The sequence below is a fragment of the Charadrius vociferus genome, unplaced genomic scaffold (genome assembly GCF_000708025.1).
Source record: "Charadrius vociferus isolate BGI_N301 unplaced genomic scaffold, ASM70802v2 scaffold151, whole genome shotgun sequence".
Taxonomy (NCBI): domain Eukaryota; kingdom Metazoa; phylum Chordata; class Aves; order Charadriiformes; family Charadriidae; genus Charadrius; species Charadrius vociferus.
The window spans coordinates 1,476,624-1,494,618 of NW_009646933.1; the positions used below are offsets into that span (position 1 = coordinate 1,476,624).

Below are 17,995 nucleotides of genomic sequence, written 5' to 3' on the forward strand. Positions count from 1 at the left end.
TGTAGGGAAGGTTTGTCACAGCTCCACTGCTGCGGAAGAAAAGAGCATTTAGGCAGTGAAGAGATTCACTAGATACCCAGGCTTCCTTCATTTAGCCTTTTGTCATATCCTAAATTCTTTGAAAATATCTTACAGCTTACCCAGTTGGCCCTTTTTATGTCTGTTCACAGAGATAATACTGCTCGGGTTTTGTTTCATAAATGTTAATGAGGAAATACAGTTATTTATTAACAGGAAAGCTGGGAACAGACACAGAAAGGTGGGTTTTATCTGACCTACAGTAAATTGCCCTTTAGAAAGAAAATGCCCGGTATTTTCCTTCCTTGTGCAAGGTACCGAGGGCATTCAAAATAAGAACAGGCAACATAATGTTGAGAGAAGGATACATATAAAAATAGAGATGTGTGTATGTGTATATATATATACACATACAAACGTGTTTCAGACAGGAATAGACTTTGTAAATATTTTATATAACTATATATGCTTGTAAAGGCCATTCCTGCCCCATTTGAAAGCCTGTAAGCTGCAATGTATCATTCTGATCCCAGGAAACAGATGGGTACTCCGGCTCAGACATAAAACTCGTGTGCAAGGAAGCAGCCATGCGACCAGTGAGGAAAATTTTCGATGCTCTTGAAAATCACCAGCCAGGTACTGCAGCTCTGAGTAGAGAATCTGATCTGGGAAATGGTGATCTACTGCTCTAACTCTGGAAATTATAATGTTGGCCCCAGCAGGTGGAGCTCTGTTACCTGCTCCGAAAAGTTTTAAACTACTTTTTTAAAACATCCACCTGAGCTAACATTTCTGAAAATTAGGCCTTTTTTTTAAAGCTGTATCTATGCTCTGTGCACAAATACAAATTCTGCTTTATCTCAATAGGTTTACTCTTTTGTTTTCATGTATTAAGTGTTGCATTAGGCAGGAACATAAAAGAATGTCTTTTGGCAATAATAGCAGTATTTAATAATTTTTTTCTCTTTAGGTAACAGTAACTTCCCCGTGATCCAATTAGACACGATCACAACTGCAGATTTCCTGGATGTGATCGCCCACACCAAACCATCAGCAAAGAATCTAAGCCAGAAGTACACAGCTTGGCAGAGAGAATTTGAGTCAGTTTAAAAAGAAAGAAAAAAAACCCAAAAGATTGAAAATTTCCAAGATTTTTGCTATCCAAAATGGCATTGCCTTGCCTCCAAAGGATCGAACGGTGAAGGGGGAGGAAGTGCTGCTGTTTCCAGGGAAGAGAATGCAGTGACAAATGTCAGGGGGAAATTTTCACTTTCAAAATTTAATGTGGGGGGTGTTTGGTTATTTTTTATCAGCCATTTTCGATGACAATTCAAAACACATTCTTCATGGAAGTAACATAATGACAGTTGCTGTGTAATGAAGACCCCAGACTTAACTGTATGGATAAAGACTTAAAAAATTGATTGCTTCTCTGTCTTTATTCACAACAGTTCTTTACAGGTTTGGGGTAGAAGAACTGGAGCAGAAAGCCTGTTGAGAACAGTTAGATGATTAGTGTAATTCTCCCTTTCTGAGACCCACTACAGCATCACAATCAGCAGAGACCTGCACCCTTTTTTTATGAAAACGTGACTGCTTTCAGTGAAATCGAGGACCTTAGCAGTGCCTCGTAAATTTGGTTAGCTTGTCATTGTTTTCAGCTGAGATCAAAGCCTGGATATGCCAAATGTGTTACTTTCCAGATGGTCTGGGCTATTTCCGAGGATGAAAAGGCAAGGAATTAGAGGAACTTGGCGACATTGTAGAAAATTAGCAGATTTAGGCTAAGTAACTAGAAGCTGGATTGGTGGTTACTCACTGTTTGCAAACAGTGAGTCTTTGCAGAGCAGTAGTAAATACTAGCCAAGTCAGAGACTTTTCTGCTTACATACAGTCAGGACTGCCGTGTGTCCTTTAATCTTTTAATTCGAAATACTAATCAGTCATCTTTTTAGGCTCTCAGGTCTCATTGCTGCCCCTGTCTTGCTTGGCAAGACAACTAGTTATCCTCTTTGCAGTTCTCCCAATGTTTTCCTTGCATGAGCTTGTGTTCAGCTGCTTTTGTAAGTACCGCCATCTCGCATGCTTTCCAGTGTGCTCCGGGACCTCAGAAGCACTGATAGTCTCTTTTTTCGTTCTAGCGTCACTCATGTTGTCACAAGTCCTTTATGGGAAATGTCTGCACAGGATTTTGCTTACAGACCTCTCACCTCCTGAACCTGACCCTGACTATGGGCCTGTCCTGGTTTGAGGTAAAACAGGACCAATTTTGTTCAGTAACTTTGCTTCTTAGCTGGGCCTCTTCTAACTACTGAAGTTAACAGCGTATTGTGCAGACAGTGTTTGCCCTCAGAGTGATAACAGACCTATGTTTATAGTTGATGCCAAGGCGTGGTATGTGGAGAGGCTCTTGCTTATACGTATTGCTATAGCACCAAGGCCAACCAACTTTGTTACTTGCCCCGTTGGAGGGTCAGAAGTGGAAAAATGCAGTGGTGTCCCACCTGTGGAGAGGAGCAGACAGGACAGGTGACCCCAAACTGACCAACAGGGTATTCCATCCCATCTGCCTCATGCTCAGTATAAAAACGGAGGGATCAAAGGGTCAGCCCTCTTTCTTCAATGGCCGACGTCTGAGGAGGGCTCTATCTGTTTGTCTGCCTTTGATCCCAATCCTGAATCCAGTTCCCATCCATCACTGAGTCCAGTCTGGGACTTCCCCAGTGCCCACCGGCGATGTGACTGTCATTGTGGGAGCTTGATACAGTTTTGTATATATTTCATTATTTTCCTTTTTAATTTTATTATTAATATTTCATTAAAGTAGTTTAGTTCCTTCTAAAGTCATTATTCTCTTTTTCCCTCCTCTGCCTCTCTCTTTGAAGAGGGGTAGAGGAGAGCATCTGTGGGTCCCACCTGGGGTCCCCCACGTCCCCAGTAGCCGATTTGACCTAAACCACGACAGGGCCAAAGACCTCTCCGATATACTCCAAGCAGAAGCTAACACAGGTTCAGAATTGTTGGCATCAACACCAGATGTGTGAATTTATTCAAAACTGTAGGTTATAATTTATGAGGGCTCACAAACAGTATCTAAAGACAGCTTTTCTTCCTGCGGGAGGATTGTTTCTTGTATTTCTACTGCAAAGTCTACTCCATCCACACATTCTGTCTCAGACAGAGATTAAATCTGAGACTGCAGACAGACAATCTTTCATGTAAGGAGAGTGTCCCATTCATTCATCATGATGAATCCTCTTAACAAGAACAAGCATGGCTCATTAGCACAAAACTATATTTTCAATAAGGTTAATACTCCAGCAATGTATAATTACAATCTAATAATTTAACACTCAGGAGCACTGTAAAACAAACTGTAAAGGACTTTGATTATTACAGTTTGCAAATGGACCAGAAAAGCTATTTCCCATCATTACAAAGTTGGTTCATATTGGGGGATTTAGCGCCGAGGAAAAAGCACTGCATACTACAGAATTAAATTTCATTTTACAGCTCTACTAACCAACTGTGTAAAAACTGGAATCTGTCCCCATGGCTTGTGAAGGATTTTTCCCATTACATTAAAAAGAAACAAAAAAAGCCTCAACAATAGTGAAATTTTGCAACTGTAGCATTAATAGGACCCTGCTGAAGTCTAATTTCAAAAATTCGGTGTCTCTAAGGCATTTAATACCAGATTTTTGTTTCTGTACCATTCTTTTTAATAACAGCATCTAATTAAAACATCTGTAAAATGCTGACAGTTTTAATTTTATGTAAAATCTGAAAACACAAAAAAACCAAGATCTGTTCTAATGAGAAGAAAGATATCAACAGTAGTTATTATTAAACAATGGTGATATTTTAATTTAAAAGTCACTTCTAAATGTGCATAATCTCTATCTTTAAATTAGATCAGAGCAGAAGCATACTCAGTGAAATCACTACAGGCTGACTAAGGCTCTGTTAGTCTTTGAGGTTTATTTACTTGAGTATTTCCAGTGGCTTTTTTTCAGTTTAGCTTATTCAGCAGCAGAAGGCGGCACTTTCCAGACGGGGCTTTTCATCAGTTATTTCTTGAAAACTGAAAATAAACAGAACTCTCTGCCACACACTCCCTACGTGGCTCAGGAAAGCAGCTGTGTTGGTTGCAGCCTGTCCGTCTCACCTGCTGAGCATCTGCAGTCCCTCATCACATCCTCATGAAACTACTACAGGAAAGGGGCTTCACAACTCTGCCCTTCACAGCTCAAGTGGAAGGAGCTCACGGCTGGGTTTCTGATACAATGCACGCATTGATCCTCTGACCTTAATTTTTGAAGTAAGAGTAAAGGAAATTATGTGACACAGACATTTCTTCAAACTAACTATTCCCTTTCTCATAGCAGACGCTCTAGGATATGTTCCACTGCCTCTGGGAAATTCTCACAGGTTAAGTAAGGAGCCGGATTGATTTTGTCTTCATCTGCCGGTCGATATTTACCTGTAACAGATTAACAAAAAGATGCATTTACCAAGCTCCTGTGGGTATGTCTTTTTTTCACTGAAAATTACAGCCTCCTCAGATCAGTAACAACCAGACACAATAGGAGGAATGCCCATCTAAGGTTCTCCTGCAACAAACTTCTCACGATCCTCCCTAAACAAACACTGAGCCTTACTGAATATTCCACCGGGGGCAGCTCTGGTTCAAAATTAGCGTTACTTATGCACTGGTTTCACTCTACTGGCACTATTTGCTCACTGACTATTCAGATATTCGTGTTGTAGGTTCTTGAAATAATAATGTTATCATCTTCCCTTCTGGGTTTTATGAGGAAGAGTAGGATTACTTGCTTTCATTTCCAACATAATGGACTGTGGGGCGTGAGCAGCTGCCACCTCAGAAAGACTTTAACCAGACCATGGTACCATCAAGAACATTGATAATACCCGTTAGCCCCTTCAGGTTCCACTTTTGTCTGAGGAAAAATGACTTTTATAATTATCAGTGTAATTACTACAGAATATCACAAGTTCCTGAATGATGAGAGGTTACATTTGGGTGATCCAAGATGTCACAGTAACGGTTCTCTCTGTTCTTTGACCAGTGCTTGGGACTTCAGAGTCATTAGAACAAAAAATTCACACCTACAAGATCAGCTGCCCCATCTATTATCTCTTATCATCCTGCTATCTGTTCAGGGTCTGTGCTCTAGCCCTGCTTTTGAAACATTAAATATGGTCTACAGCCTATCTTGACTGAATTGCAATCTACTGCTTACAGGCTGCCACGCTGCAGCTGAAGAAATGTATGTGCTGAATTCACCCCAAAATGAACGGGGTGATGGAGTAGGGGTGTCCCAGCAGCCCCCTGGTGTAACAAACTGCAGGAACGGTGGGACTCACAAAGCACCAGGGCTCAACCCAGGGCTCAGAGCGTACCTTCGCTTTGGGCACGGGGGCTGCCCGTACCCAGGGCCAGATCACCGAATGCACCACTGTCTCCCGAAATGGCCGCTCCACCGGGTACTTACCGGTCCTCACCAAAATCCCACGCATGCCCGCATTCTGGGCGCCACCAACATCATCCCTGCAGTCCTGGGACAGAGCAGGAGATCAGCTGGTTAGTGGTCACAGACGCTATTTCTTAACAAGTTTTTCATTACATTCTCTGCTTTGCACATCACTAACCAGCCACTCAGAAGCACCTACACGGAGTCAAATCTTTTAGCTACCTATTAGACAAACTGTCACAAGAATGATTTACTACATGCTTTTTGCCTGATCAAACAGCGACTGAACTAAGACCGCTAACCCCAGGGACCACACATTAAACCCTGCAAATTCTGGTATTTCAATTTTCACCCCTTGTTTAATCCCAGCGCTTTTAGAAAGACCAGTTTGTGAGACAACGACACACAGTGGAGATGAGCACTACGTAAACAGGCAGGTGATAAAGTATTTGGTCCCCACATACATCACCAATCATGATGGCCTCCTCTGGGGCGCAGTCAGTCCCCCGCAAAGCTTCCAGGAAGAAGGTTTTCTCTGGCTTCCCCACCACTGTCGCTTTGGTGTCCGTCGCGTATTCCAGTCCAGTTACAAAAGGTCCAGGTCCCAGAGCCAAGCCGTCTTTTTTCTTGAAATATCTGGCTTTATGTATAGCTATAAGAGGAGCACCATCCAAAATCAACCTAAAGAATGAATGAATGGAGAAGAAAGTACAAAAATTATACTAAAGAGAGGATATTTACAGTTGAAGGCCTGAACTGGCTTTCGTTTAAGTTGATGACACTGACTTTCATGAAGCCCCAAATAATAATGCAAGCTAGCAGTCATTTGGAGAGTTAAATAAAGTTCCTTCTTTTCCCCAGAAACAGCTAGTAAAACAAATCCCCCAAATAAAGAATTTATTATCTCGAGGATTTTAACAGGTAACTATTTTTAAATCCTGTCTACATCTCTCATGTAATTAGGCCCATTACTCTAAGCAGCCTCACTTTTCACTACGGCAAACCTCCTAACGTTAGAACTTGTCTGATTTCCCCACGCAAATATTTTAAAATACGTTAACCATAGGTGGCAGCTGTAGGTAGCGGTTTGATGGCCAGAGCCTCAGTCTCCTTGCCTGGATTGAGAACACAGCAGTGCTTTCAGGATGCTGCAGCCAGGAAATCCACAGCCCAGCAGCTCTCGGGGCTGTCGGTATAGCCTCTAGCAGCCGAACAGCTATGTGTTTCCAGCAGACGGGTGTTCAGGTGAGTCCCGGGTACAGGATAAATCACTTTACCTGAACTTATATCCTAACACTGGAGGAATTACAATAATAATTTACACAAAAAGGCACAAAGATATTAGGTGTGTTCACATCCCACCGAATTCCCCAGTTAACAGCGCTATTACTGAGCCTTTCAAAAACAAAGCTGGATTTGAGCTCCTTGCGATCGGGAACCAAAAATTCCAAGTGGAAGACAGTTCAAAGCAACAAGTCACCAGATTCTTAAGACTTCTGAGTACAATAAAAGGCTCGCAGAATATGGGTCATAATGCACGATATGGCAGCGTTACGGGAGGGTATTGGCTGTGCACTGCACCTGGGAGTTTCGGGAAGCGAGTGCAGCGGTGGGCTGAGACTGGGAACTGCTCCCTGCCCAACAGCCCAGACCCTCCCACCTTCCACTGCCCCGACACACCAGCGTGCACCCTCCTCGGGGTTCCACAGACACCATCTCTACCTGCCAGCTGACCTACCTGTTAAAAACCTGCACAGAACAACACAGCGTTGTCCGGACTGGGTGGAAAAATGTAAGAGAAGAAGTAATTAAGAAACTGCTGTTGCTCCACCGATCTCAATCAGCGCCTCCTTAGCCTCGCTACCCTGTCACCCCCATCAATTCACTTCATGTCTGCTCAAGGGCTCTTCTCTAATGCTTGCCTTGTGGCAGGGAGCATGTCTCGTTAGCACACACAGTGCCTGAACAGTGGTCCGTGACAGCAAAGTAACAAACAGGAGTTTACGAGGGCTTGCTTTCACAGAATCTGGACCTAACTATTTGATTCTTCCTTTTCTGTTACGTACCTGGTAGTTTTTCCTTACAGCAGACACAGCAGCTAGCTGTCCTGCAGCCAAGGGAAGCCCACCCAGCTGCTGCGCTGGAGGAATCCTCCGGGTACTACCAAGCACAGCGATGTTATTGCAGCCCTCCCCTTCCCCAGTCTCAGTTTCAGTGCAACAAAGGCCCTCCAGACAGGATCTGTAAAAGTTCGATTTTACAGCACCTTCTTCAGGCACTGCAGGCAACACCAGTCTTTATCACAACAGGTAGGAATGTATCTAGCAAAGCCAAGGGATAGACGGTAAATGTTGGCCATCATTTTCAAGGCAGAAAGCAGGATTTCTTTTCCCCTTAACCCCACTTGATTTACAGGAAAAAAAAAAAAAAAGCTGGTAAGAAAACACAAAAAATCATGCTTTGCCCCTTCACTGCCTTTCTGGAGCTCTGCTGTGGCTCTGCTCAAAGTGGCTGGCCGAGGTGAGTTGTACGCTCCTTGGAGGGCATCTGCACCTTCCCACATGCTTGCAGAGCAGCCCAGGTACTCTGAGCAGTACATAAATGACAATATTTCATTTCACTTAATTATCACAAATCAATGCCTTCCAAAGCAAGCTCAACAAGAAGAGAGCTGGCATGTGTATCTGTGAGCAGCCAGATGGGAGGATGCCTCTAGGATACAGGAAAATTTAATTTGACAGCAACACCACAACCACTTACATTCAGCAGTTCGCAGGAAAGATCTCACCTGAGAGAATTCTTTTAAATGTGGCATCAAAATCCCATGTATACAAAAAGAGAAATTTAGTCTCAGTCATTTCAGATGGTGCCTAGAGAATGGCCTTACTCTGTGTATCTCGTTTTGGGACTCATAATGGGTTAGATTTACCTAACCTAATGTTGGATATCAACCGAGCAGTTGCCTACCAGGTAATTAGTCAGCCTGGGCTCTTCACAGTCAGTGGAGAAGAAAAAGCACTTCTAGGGCACAGTTCAACTGTCCTATTTTAAGCACTACTAGGGGAAAAATGAATGATGTCTTACAAGTGCCTCTTCTCTCCCTCAGGAGCCCAGATCACCAGCTCAGATACAGGCATCGGCACTGTAGATATCTGCATTTAATCAGATTCACCTTAAAGTTTTGCTATGAGCAACGCAAATCCCAAGTGACTTAATTATCTGAGCAGTAAAGGACAAGGAATAAAGTAAAGGACACGGCATAAGGCTGGAGAAGAGAATGCGGGCAGTAGTTAATATTTCCATTACACCAAACAAAACTGACACCAGCAAAACAGTTTACCCTCAAGACAGGACTGGGGGAAAAACCCAGAAACTCAGTGAGATGTTAAAGATCACACACAGCCTACCCTAGGGCCTCTGCCCAGCCTGAAACAGAGGACCAGGGAAGCACTGGGCAAATCCAGGACAGATTCACAGAGGATAAAATCCTCCTCCAGGCAGACAAGTCAGCCAAGCGGCTGGGAACGTGTCTGCACAAGGCAAGGTGAGCTGAAGGACTCAGCCTTGTTCAGTACCCAGCTGCACCACTCAGACAGCCCTGGCTATAGGATGCTCAGGCAGCACGCACTGCATACTACCCCTCTGGATACATGTCTCTTTTGGGCTGCAAGGCCACGCCATGCCCACCGCGAGAGACTGGATTTGGCCTTCATCACCTTTCTTTCATCGCCAGAGCGAGTGTCCAATTCTGTCTTCAACACCAAAAACCCAAATCCAGCCTGGGATGCCCTCGCCCACCTCCACAGGGCCAGCTCTGCAGGATTTCCAGCGTGTGCTGGCCTGGGGAAGCCCAGGGCCCTCAGGGACTGAACGTGATGACTGGTTTCTTGTTTTAAGTGTCCTGATCTCCAGCCCGAGGCAGCCAGTGACTATTATTCAACGGCTAATATATTCAGGACAGAAATATCAATAAATAAAGTGATGTAAGCACTGGAATACACGATGGGTTAAGTTCATGCAGTTCTGAAATTAGAGTCCACTCATGAGTGCACTGTAAAATTCTAAAATCAATGCCACTGGCAACATGCACTAATGAGGCAGACAGAGTCAGTTTGGGTCAATACATGTTCTTATGACATAGAACTGGCACGCAGATAAGGACAGCATTGGCTTCCTGCTCCAAGGAGCCTCCACAAGATCCTGCTGAGCAGTATCGATACTCCTTTGGATTTAGTGATTATAAAGACAGGTTAAGGTGCTTGAGATCAGTTTTTTTCAAACTCTACGGTGAAAAATTGTGTGGCAGCCATCATCCCATGAGCAAAGAGTGGAAAGAAGGCATCACATGTATCGTAGCACAGCATGGAGTTAAGCAGGGTGTTACCAGATGTCCTCTTTAGCTCCGAGATAGCACTGAAAGTTGGTTACCAGCTGCTCACGGGGGTCAGCACTCCCACAGCTGGGATGAGCTGTGCAGGTGAGTGCTCCTCCTCCATTACAAGGCCAGGTTGATCAGCTTGGCCTAAACCTCTGGTGAAGGACAGCGGGCTCCAAGAGTTCCCAGAAAAATGAAACAGAGGCACAGCAGGCTCTGTTGGGGCGCAGGGTAAGGGGAACACTCAGCCGACCCTTCTCTGCACATTTCACAGCAGAGAAAACACGCATCACTGGGGCTAAACTCAGCAACAGGCTCATGTTCACGTCTTTGAAGCTAAAGGCTTTTTCAACTTAAAATCAAGAGTGCTGTGCTGAGCTAGAACTGGGGAGGAGGCATGGCTGTGCACCTCTGCACACACAACATAGCATCCTCGCTCACGTAGAGTCACAGACAAATTTTATCTGATTTACCCCTTAATCAACACACTAAACAAAGAGCTTTAGAAACAAGACAGACCAAATCTGATCCATAGTTCTGTTAGCCCAGCATATTGTGCTGGCCACTCCTGAATGCAAGATGCTTCAGAAGATATTGCTAGAAAACCTGCATTAGATAGATAAGGAATAACCTCCCCTAAATACTAGATTTTCTTACCTATAATATTTTGACTCGGAAGGCTGAGTTTTGAACATAGAAGCTGTCTCCCAAATACTTCCCAACATCCTCGTTTTTGTGTACTTCTCCTTGAAGCATTGCTGACTTTTTCACCTCAGTGACAACCGTGACTGTACTTCTGTAGTTTATTTACAGATTGAAAGCTAGGAGAACCAGGGCTGCACTGCCTGAAGTTCATGGTTAAGGCCCCAAATAAGGCAAGGTTGTTGGCTCTCTCTCAGACATGGAGTAAGAGACCATAACCATGGTACGTAATGGTGACATTGCTACTACCTTCTTTTCCCCATACGAGAAGGATTCCTTTGCCTGGGTAAGAGGTACAGAGCTCAGCACAAGACACCCGCGACTCAGAAAGTCACGAGGAGGGGCTGACTTACCGAAACGCTCTGTTCATCATCTCATAGTGAAAGTGCTCAGGAGCCAGTCCTACCACCACTGCATTGGGGTCATCGGTGGCTATCCCTGGAAAATGAAAACATGACTCTGAGCGAACAGAATTTTATTCGTACTTAGCAGTACATAGTCAACAAGTGCAATTAATCACTTTACAGCAAAAATGAGCATTTTCTGACACAGAGTAGTTTTATGTTAGGAAAGCACCTGTGGAAAAGGCGTTGATCTAATCAGACTCTGCTGTCCTTCACGATGAACACAACTCTGCAGCTGTACAGTCTTAACAGCGACTGTCGAATGGCAATTCTCTCACTGAAACGCAGCAGACCGCACAAATCACTTTAACTGAATGACTTTTTGTTATCTGAGAATCTCTTTCGACAAATATTCATCTGCTTTGTAAGACAGTAAAGCAGGAAGACTAGTTTTTCTATCCAGTTTTTCTATTCCCTCTAGTCACAGAGAACTCCACTTAGGGTAAAAAGCCTGACTGTTGTTCTACGTATCAGTCTGGTTATGATAGCAAAGATGGTACTGCAGCATGATCTAGAAGTTGTTACACTAGATTAGTTTGGGCTCTTCTGGAAGGTCTTTTTTTTTTTAATGTGGATTAGTCGCCTTGAGAACAGCTTGCACCTCCTTTGTCCTGCACTGCTCCAGAGAAGCATGACTGTTTTTATGTGGCAGTGCCACCTCTGAACAGAACCAGCAATGGAAGCACAGTAGCATCTACAGGAAAAGTGGGAGTACCAGAGAGTTTCATTTATGACAGGTTAAGTTATCAGCTGCAACCTGCACTTACTGGGTTTTTTGTTCCGCCTGCACACAGCTTACCCTCTACACCTTTACTGGTACAACTTACAACTAGAGCTCCTGACTCTCCAGAGTGTGTCATTGCAGCCTGCTGGCTGATGCTTCCTACTGCGTGTCCTTCAATTAGCTCAGAGAGCAAAATGTATGCTCAGAGATGCCATGTGGATTTGTGACACCACCTAAAAGCATCTGGGACCTTTAACCAAGAATGGATTACATTAATCTATCTGCAACCAACTTTATAGAGAAATTAGCCAAGAATAGTTCAACAGCAGCCATTAACGGGAATTTAAAGCATTCTCCATTGTACTTAAATGTTTCAAGAGCAGCACTGAGAGAATATGAGCCAAACTGCTTGTAGCAAAAAGAAACAAAACAATCCATTCCAGATAATGCCACCAATGTACTCTGCCCATATCTCTGCCTTTGCCATCTTCTACAAAATTACCATCAGCTACTGTAAAACTGATAGAAAGATCCCAGATATATGGAGATTAAACTGACTTAAATACTTTCAGTGAAATAGCTGCTGTCTCTGCTGTTTCTGACCCGAGAAAGCCTTCCTGAGAACACAAATACAGAGTATTGCTGGGGGCATATTTCTCTGGACACCATGTTAGGTAGAACAGATTATCAGGTTTCATCACTCTCAAGAGCCCACAGAGGCTTTTCTCCTAAAAACTTATCTTCTGAAGATTACTGGCTAGACTATGGCACTAAAATTTAACAGGAAACATATAGCTCCCAGCAAGACCAGAACCTACTTAAATTACGCAGCCGTAAGGATTTCAGTTCACAAGGCAAGGGGCAAGGAGCAGTGGCAAGCCATCCATGTTTTTGCTACTTTGACTTTAAACAAAAGACTGAATATACAAGATATGGTTTTCAACTCCAAGTATTTTAAAAACAAGGGTATCTTCACTGTTCTCGAAACAACAATGTGGTTAAGTCAAGGACTAGCTGTCCTAGCTTCAGGCACCTGCCAGACATGTCCAAGTTAGAATATATTATCTCCTATTCCCCTTATTGTTGAGGGATGGAAATGGGAACACCTGAAAGTAAAGCAAGTTTTTAAACAGGTTTTTAGAGATGTCAATCCAGAGAAGTCAGGGCAATGAACCTTCTGTCACCAATTAAGGTATCAAAGTACATGGAGTGAGACCTAGATGTTCAATACAAAATAAGTAACAATAATTACCTGGGGATTTTACATTTAATAATAATCTATTAAGAGAGAAATAGTTTCCCAGTGTGCCTACACACTGGCTTTTCAGCTCTTTACCAGTAAAACCTCTGTGCAATACCTGAGGGAAACCTGATTTCCAACAAATTGATACATCCTTGCTACAAAACAAATCAGCACTGGTAGGTGCAATAAATGTCCAGTGATCTAGTGGTAAGTATTTTTTACACTGGAAATTAATAAAAAGTATTGAGTTCTACCCAAATTCCTGATCATCTGAAGCCTTTTGCTGCCATCACCACTACTCCTCAAGAAGCTATGGCTTCAGACTGTGTAACGTTAATTTAAAAGAAGAAAGCACCTTTATGACTCTGGAGAGTTCCACATTTCAAGCTTCATCATGGCTAGTGACGTACATGATTGTCATTCTACAAAACAGAGAGCACTACATTTCCTTAGTTGTTCAGTAACTTCCCCCATGCTGTTTTCTGACCACCTCACCTGTGAAATCAGGCAGGGCCTTATCGTCCACCAGGAGAAGAGGCCGCACCTGCTTTTGCTCCAGAAGATTTCTGGCTGCTGTCAGCGACGTGAAGATCTCATTTTCTGCAATGTCAAATCCCAGCTTTGTCAACCTCTCCAGCAGGTCTCTCTTGCACTCCTTCGTTGTGTTTGTCACAAATCGAATGGTAACAGGAGCGCTGCGCAGCCTGATGGGTGAAGAGCAAAGGCAAATTGGCCACAGAATCCCTCTATTTACACATTTGTACATCTCTTTGGGACTTTAGACTTTGTCTAAAGGCTGCAGATGAAAAGACTGTATACATCCCAGAGTGCTGGTGCCACTCAAGAACCACCAGATTGTTAACTTCTGTGGACTGGAAGGTAATGTGAAACAGATGGCAAGAATTAATGTTCTGGCTCCAAGAACAAGACCATGTCTCCCCTGCTTTGCTTCTACCAGGAAAAGTCTGGCAAAAAACTCCATCTTCATAGTAGTAACAAACACATCTATGATCAACCACAACTAGTTTGAAAAGTCTTTTAATTCAAACTAGATAATAATTAAACCAGCCCTGTATTCTGGATCAACAGCATCCTGAACAAAAATAAATAAACCAAATAATCTTGTTCCTAAATTGATATATTGAACTCCACATGCTGAGCGAATTTCACAGCAGCTGTGGCTCATTCAGAGATGCAGCATGCTCTAGGAGCCTGTGTCACCTGTGTGGCAATTTCATGTCAGCTTTTGCAGCCATTCCTCCCTTTACTGAGGAACACCAACATCACATAAAACCACATTATTGCCCTACACTGACAGTACATGCTACCAAACAATCAAATAATTTTAAGTGACAATTTCAACGGCATTCCCTTTAATTATTCCCCCACCATCACTTTCCCTCTTTGTTGCTATGGAAACAAACACTGGTATCATGACTGCATGGAGAACATCAGATAAAGTTGGTCAGAGCTGGAGACCTGCTTGCACCTGCCACTTCTTTCTCTTATTTGTCAGATATGCTGACCCTTCACAAGTATGAACTAGTAAAAAAGTCCCCTGGCTGCTAACATTTTTTTTTTTTCCTAAGGACTTCAATACTGAGAAGTAACACTACAAATTAAGTTTATCCATTTGTTTCCCCCAGCAAGCTGCATGTCAATCATTTCAGCTTCACTTTAGGAAGGACAATGACATGGATTAGCAGAAAAGAGTGTACGAAAGTATTTTTTTCAAACCCCTAAGAAAAAAGACTTGCCTGTTCCTTGCAGCGAAATGACACCTGCTCTCCATACCTGCGACAGCAGGTTGAAGCTGACAAAGAGCACCAGGCTCCCTCTGCACTTTACCCCTTCTCTAACCTCCTCCCTTGCCAAAGCCAGACAGGGCCTGCATGAGCAGGGGAATCAAGCAGAAGACAAAGGAAAATCAGGGACTTTAAAAACAATTTGTCTTGTGATTCTACAGAAACCATTTCTTCTGTTGAGTCTACTGCCTGGAGGTTTGGAGATGACCAGTTGACAGGACAGATACCGAGCTCTTCTAGACAATATCGTCACTTTTATATACATAGATTTTCAAGAATGCTGACTCTCACCTGGCGTAAGTTCTCCCTGCAGCAAGAAACACCAAGCAGACAAGGTCCAGGGAATGAAAGGGTAATGAATGAGTACCCAACACTTCAGCAGTTTTTACTTCCCTGCAATTTTACATCTTTAGTAGATAATTATTTCCACTGAATTATTTGTGAAAAGAAATACAGAATTTCCTAATCCCTCTGACCAACAGCCTAGCTTTATAAAAACCAAAGCAGCCAATACAACTCCAGTAAAAACTTCTCATCCTTAATTCAACTCTGTTCCTCTTCGCCAATTAGTTCTTGCTGTCCCAGCAACTTAAGGTATCCTCCCTCCCTCACCATGATAGCATGTATCACTTTGTGTTTTTCTTCATTCACTGCAAAACGTCTTCTCCAGGAAAACACTGTCATAACACAGCACAAAGACCCCTCGTGTTGCATATACTATTTTGCCACTAACTCAGCCAGATTAACTCATTTTACTATGCCTTAGTTTCTTTAGCCACCTTTTCATCAAAAGAGAAAGCGGTACTTAACTGTCCTGTTTATTACTGTGTTGAAATTCCTACAAAAGATGGGCTGTATTATCAAATGTTTCTCAAACTAAAAAACAACTGAGGTAGTTTACATAGCAGAAAGAACTTCAAAAATAATAAAGCAAAGCTTTGGCTGAAAGACCGAATGAAATGAGAACTCCGCAAACGATACCTTACTCATTAGACCAAGTTATCCTCTCTGCTATTCCACTTTAGCTTACCACAGGGCTAAGGGCTCAGACAAACAATCAGGTTCTTGTAGTTAAACAAAGCACCCAGGAACAGCTCAGCTGAAATGACTTTCGTGTAGAGGGGGTAATTCAGGTTAATTTTCCCCTTTGGCTAAGGCTATAGTCCTGTAAGAATTAGCAGAAACACGCTGAATGCTGTCTTTCTCTATCTAAAAAAGACCTAGAGAGCAACACAGGAAAGCTGTCGGGGCTCACGTGATACACAGCAACTTTTCAGTATCTAAGCCCTTTGCCAATTTCTCTTGGTGTGAATACGGGTGTAAATAAAAGCAGAATTTGGCTGCATACATGCTTATCCACAACGGTGTAAGAAGGCAGAAGCTTCAGGCCTGTTTACCTAAAGAAGCGTCTTTGTGCAAACTGTGCTGACATAACCTATAAGAGGAAATCGAAAAAGGTAGCTTGCCTTTTAAGAGCTTCCTGCGCGCCTGGCACAGCTGAGTCTTCAATGTGAAGTGTGCCGCTGAGATCCACCAAGACAGCTTTCAGCGCACGCCGAGCTGCCATCCTTCGTTCCCCAGGGAAAAGGCAAATAAATGAAACAACAGAAAACTGGTTAGCAGACAATGGATAATAAAAATAAGGAACTCAGTTAAGCGCCTCATTTGTGCCAAGCCCGGTATTACTCAGAACATTACTCGCAGTATTAAATGGGCCCCTTTAGACAGAGAAATAAAAGGCAGTGTTTAAAAAAAATACATAATTGATGGGGTGGTATTTTCCCAAAGACTTTATATATGGAAATCAGGTGCTATTTGTTTTTTAAGTGCCTTTATTTTTGCGCGTCAAAAAATTCTCTAAACAACTAAGACTGTTGGGAAGAGGATCATTAGGTCTGGTATTGCTGGTTCAAGGCCTCAGCAAGCACATTTCAGCAAGTCCCATCGACATCAACAGCACCGTTCAAGTAAAAATAAATACAATACTACTAAGTGATGACACAGTGCTCTGACTATAAAGCTCAAAATGCTCTGCAAAAGTGGATATTGTTAATTTTATTTTTGCAAGCAAGATCTATGGTGATCCAGCCCACAATTCAGGTGCCCTAAACTCTTAGCAATTCAGTGGTTGACTGCCTGTGTGCCAGCGTGGATTTAGCCTGGAAGCTCACAAGGCTCAAGGACATTCAGCACCTCAAAGGGTTACGCTCTCTTCTTGTAAAGGGACAGTCAAGCAGTTTTTCTACAGCAAGTTTTGGTGTCACACAAACAGGTATGGGAGACTCAGCCCAAAACAGAAGTCAGTGTTCAAAGGGTAAATGCATTGTGGAAGAAAAAGGTGAGGTTACATGCAAGTCATCTGGCTAAAAAGCTGACTTCAGAAACTGGTACTTCTTATGTGGGCTGCAAGTGCTGTACTTTGCTCCACAAGCAAGTCTGCTGAGCTATTTCTTCACAAATGTCCAACAGGGGAGCTTTTCTCCTGTTTGTTAGACGTTACAACTATCTGATCTGTCATCATGATTTTATGTTGAGCCCTTTTGGTTACAGACAGAACATGTAACATGTATATACTTCAAAAAAAAACACCAGCAGAGTAGTCAACACCATGATTAGAATCTGCCTTAATAAATTTCATTTTCCATCAGTACAGTTTTATCTTTGTGGACAGTTTTGTCAATGATCAAGATCATGTGAACTTGTCTCAGGTACAAGACACACATGCAGAAAACTTTGAGATTCCACTTTCATTGTTCCTGTTGGTTCCCTGCAATAAGGAAAAATAAATAAAAATGCTTATTTTATCCTACGTCTGTTGCTACACAGGCCAAGCTTAAATGTCTGTGATACAAAACTGCTAACACGACTCCTAAGGGAGCCTCACCAACCACATGGGAAAAGAGGACACCAGGTTTCTATGACATCGTCTCCGAGTAAAATACTTCTCTTCTTGCAGACAAAGGGCCTGAGCAAAACAGAATTTGCATGACTCAACATTATCTCCATGACAAAAAACCTCTCTTCCCTCAGGCACTTTAAGTCCAGCACAGGGACTTTTGAGTGCTGAAAGAGATTAAAAAGAGAACTGAAGATGCCATTGTATAAATTCTCTAGCCAAAGACACACAACGGCAGAGAAACTGCACTATGCCTGCATGGACAGCACAGCTAAGGAAGGTGATAGATAGAATAACCTAGGTTGGCTGAAATGGAATTTTTTTTTTTTTTTT

The 17,995-nt window shown here is 42.9% G+C and overlaps 1 protein-coding gene across 1 annotated transcript; it reads right to left on the reverse strand.

Annotated features, from left to right (window-relative positions):
* Positions 1-4,332: 4,332 nt before the first annotated feature.
* Positions 4,333-16,333, reverse strand: HDHD2 (haloacid dehalogenase-like hydrolase domain containing 2). The gene is made up of 6 exons (XM_009894749.1): positions 16,233-16,333; positions 13,457-13,665; positions 10,944-11,028; positions 5,978-6,194; positions 5,535-5,598; positions 4,333-4,501 (listed from the first exon to the last, which is right to left on the reverse strand). The coding sequence occupies exons 1-6, from the start codon at positions 16,331-16,333 to the stop codon at positions 4,398-4,400; spliced, it is 780 nt and encodes a 259-aa protein (XP_009893051.1). The 3' UTR covers positions 4,333-4,397.
* Between the last annotated feature and the right edge of the window lie 1,662 nt (positions 16,334-17,995).

Bases quoted from the DNA above. Each gene is read 5' to 3' on its own strand.
- HDHD2 (XM_009894749.1), bottom strand. From the start codon at position 16,333: ATGGCAGCTCGGCGTGCGCTGAAAGCTGTCTTGGTGGATCTCAGCGGC. The intron at 13,666-16,232 runs GCAAGCTACCTT...TTCACCCATCAG, and splicing joins GCGCAGGAAGCTCTTAAAAG to GCTGCGCAGCGCTCCTGTTA. The intron at 6,195-10,943 runs GTAAGTCAGCCC...TTCATTCTTTAG, and splicing joins ATGATGAACAGAGCGTTTCG to GTTGATTTTGGATGGTGCTC.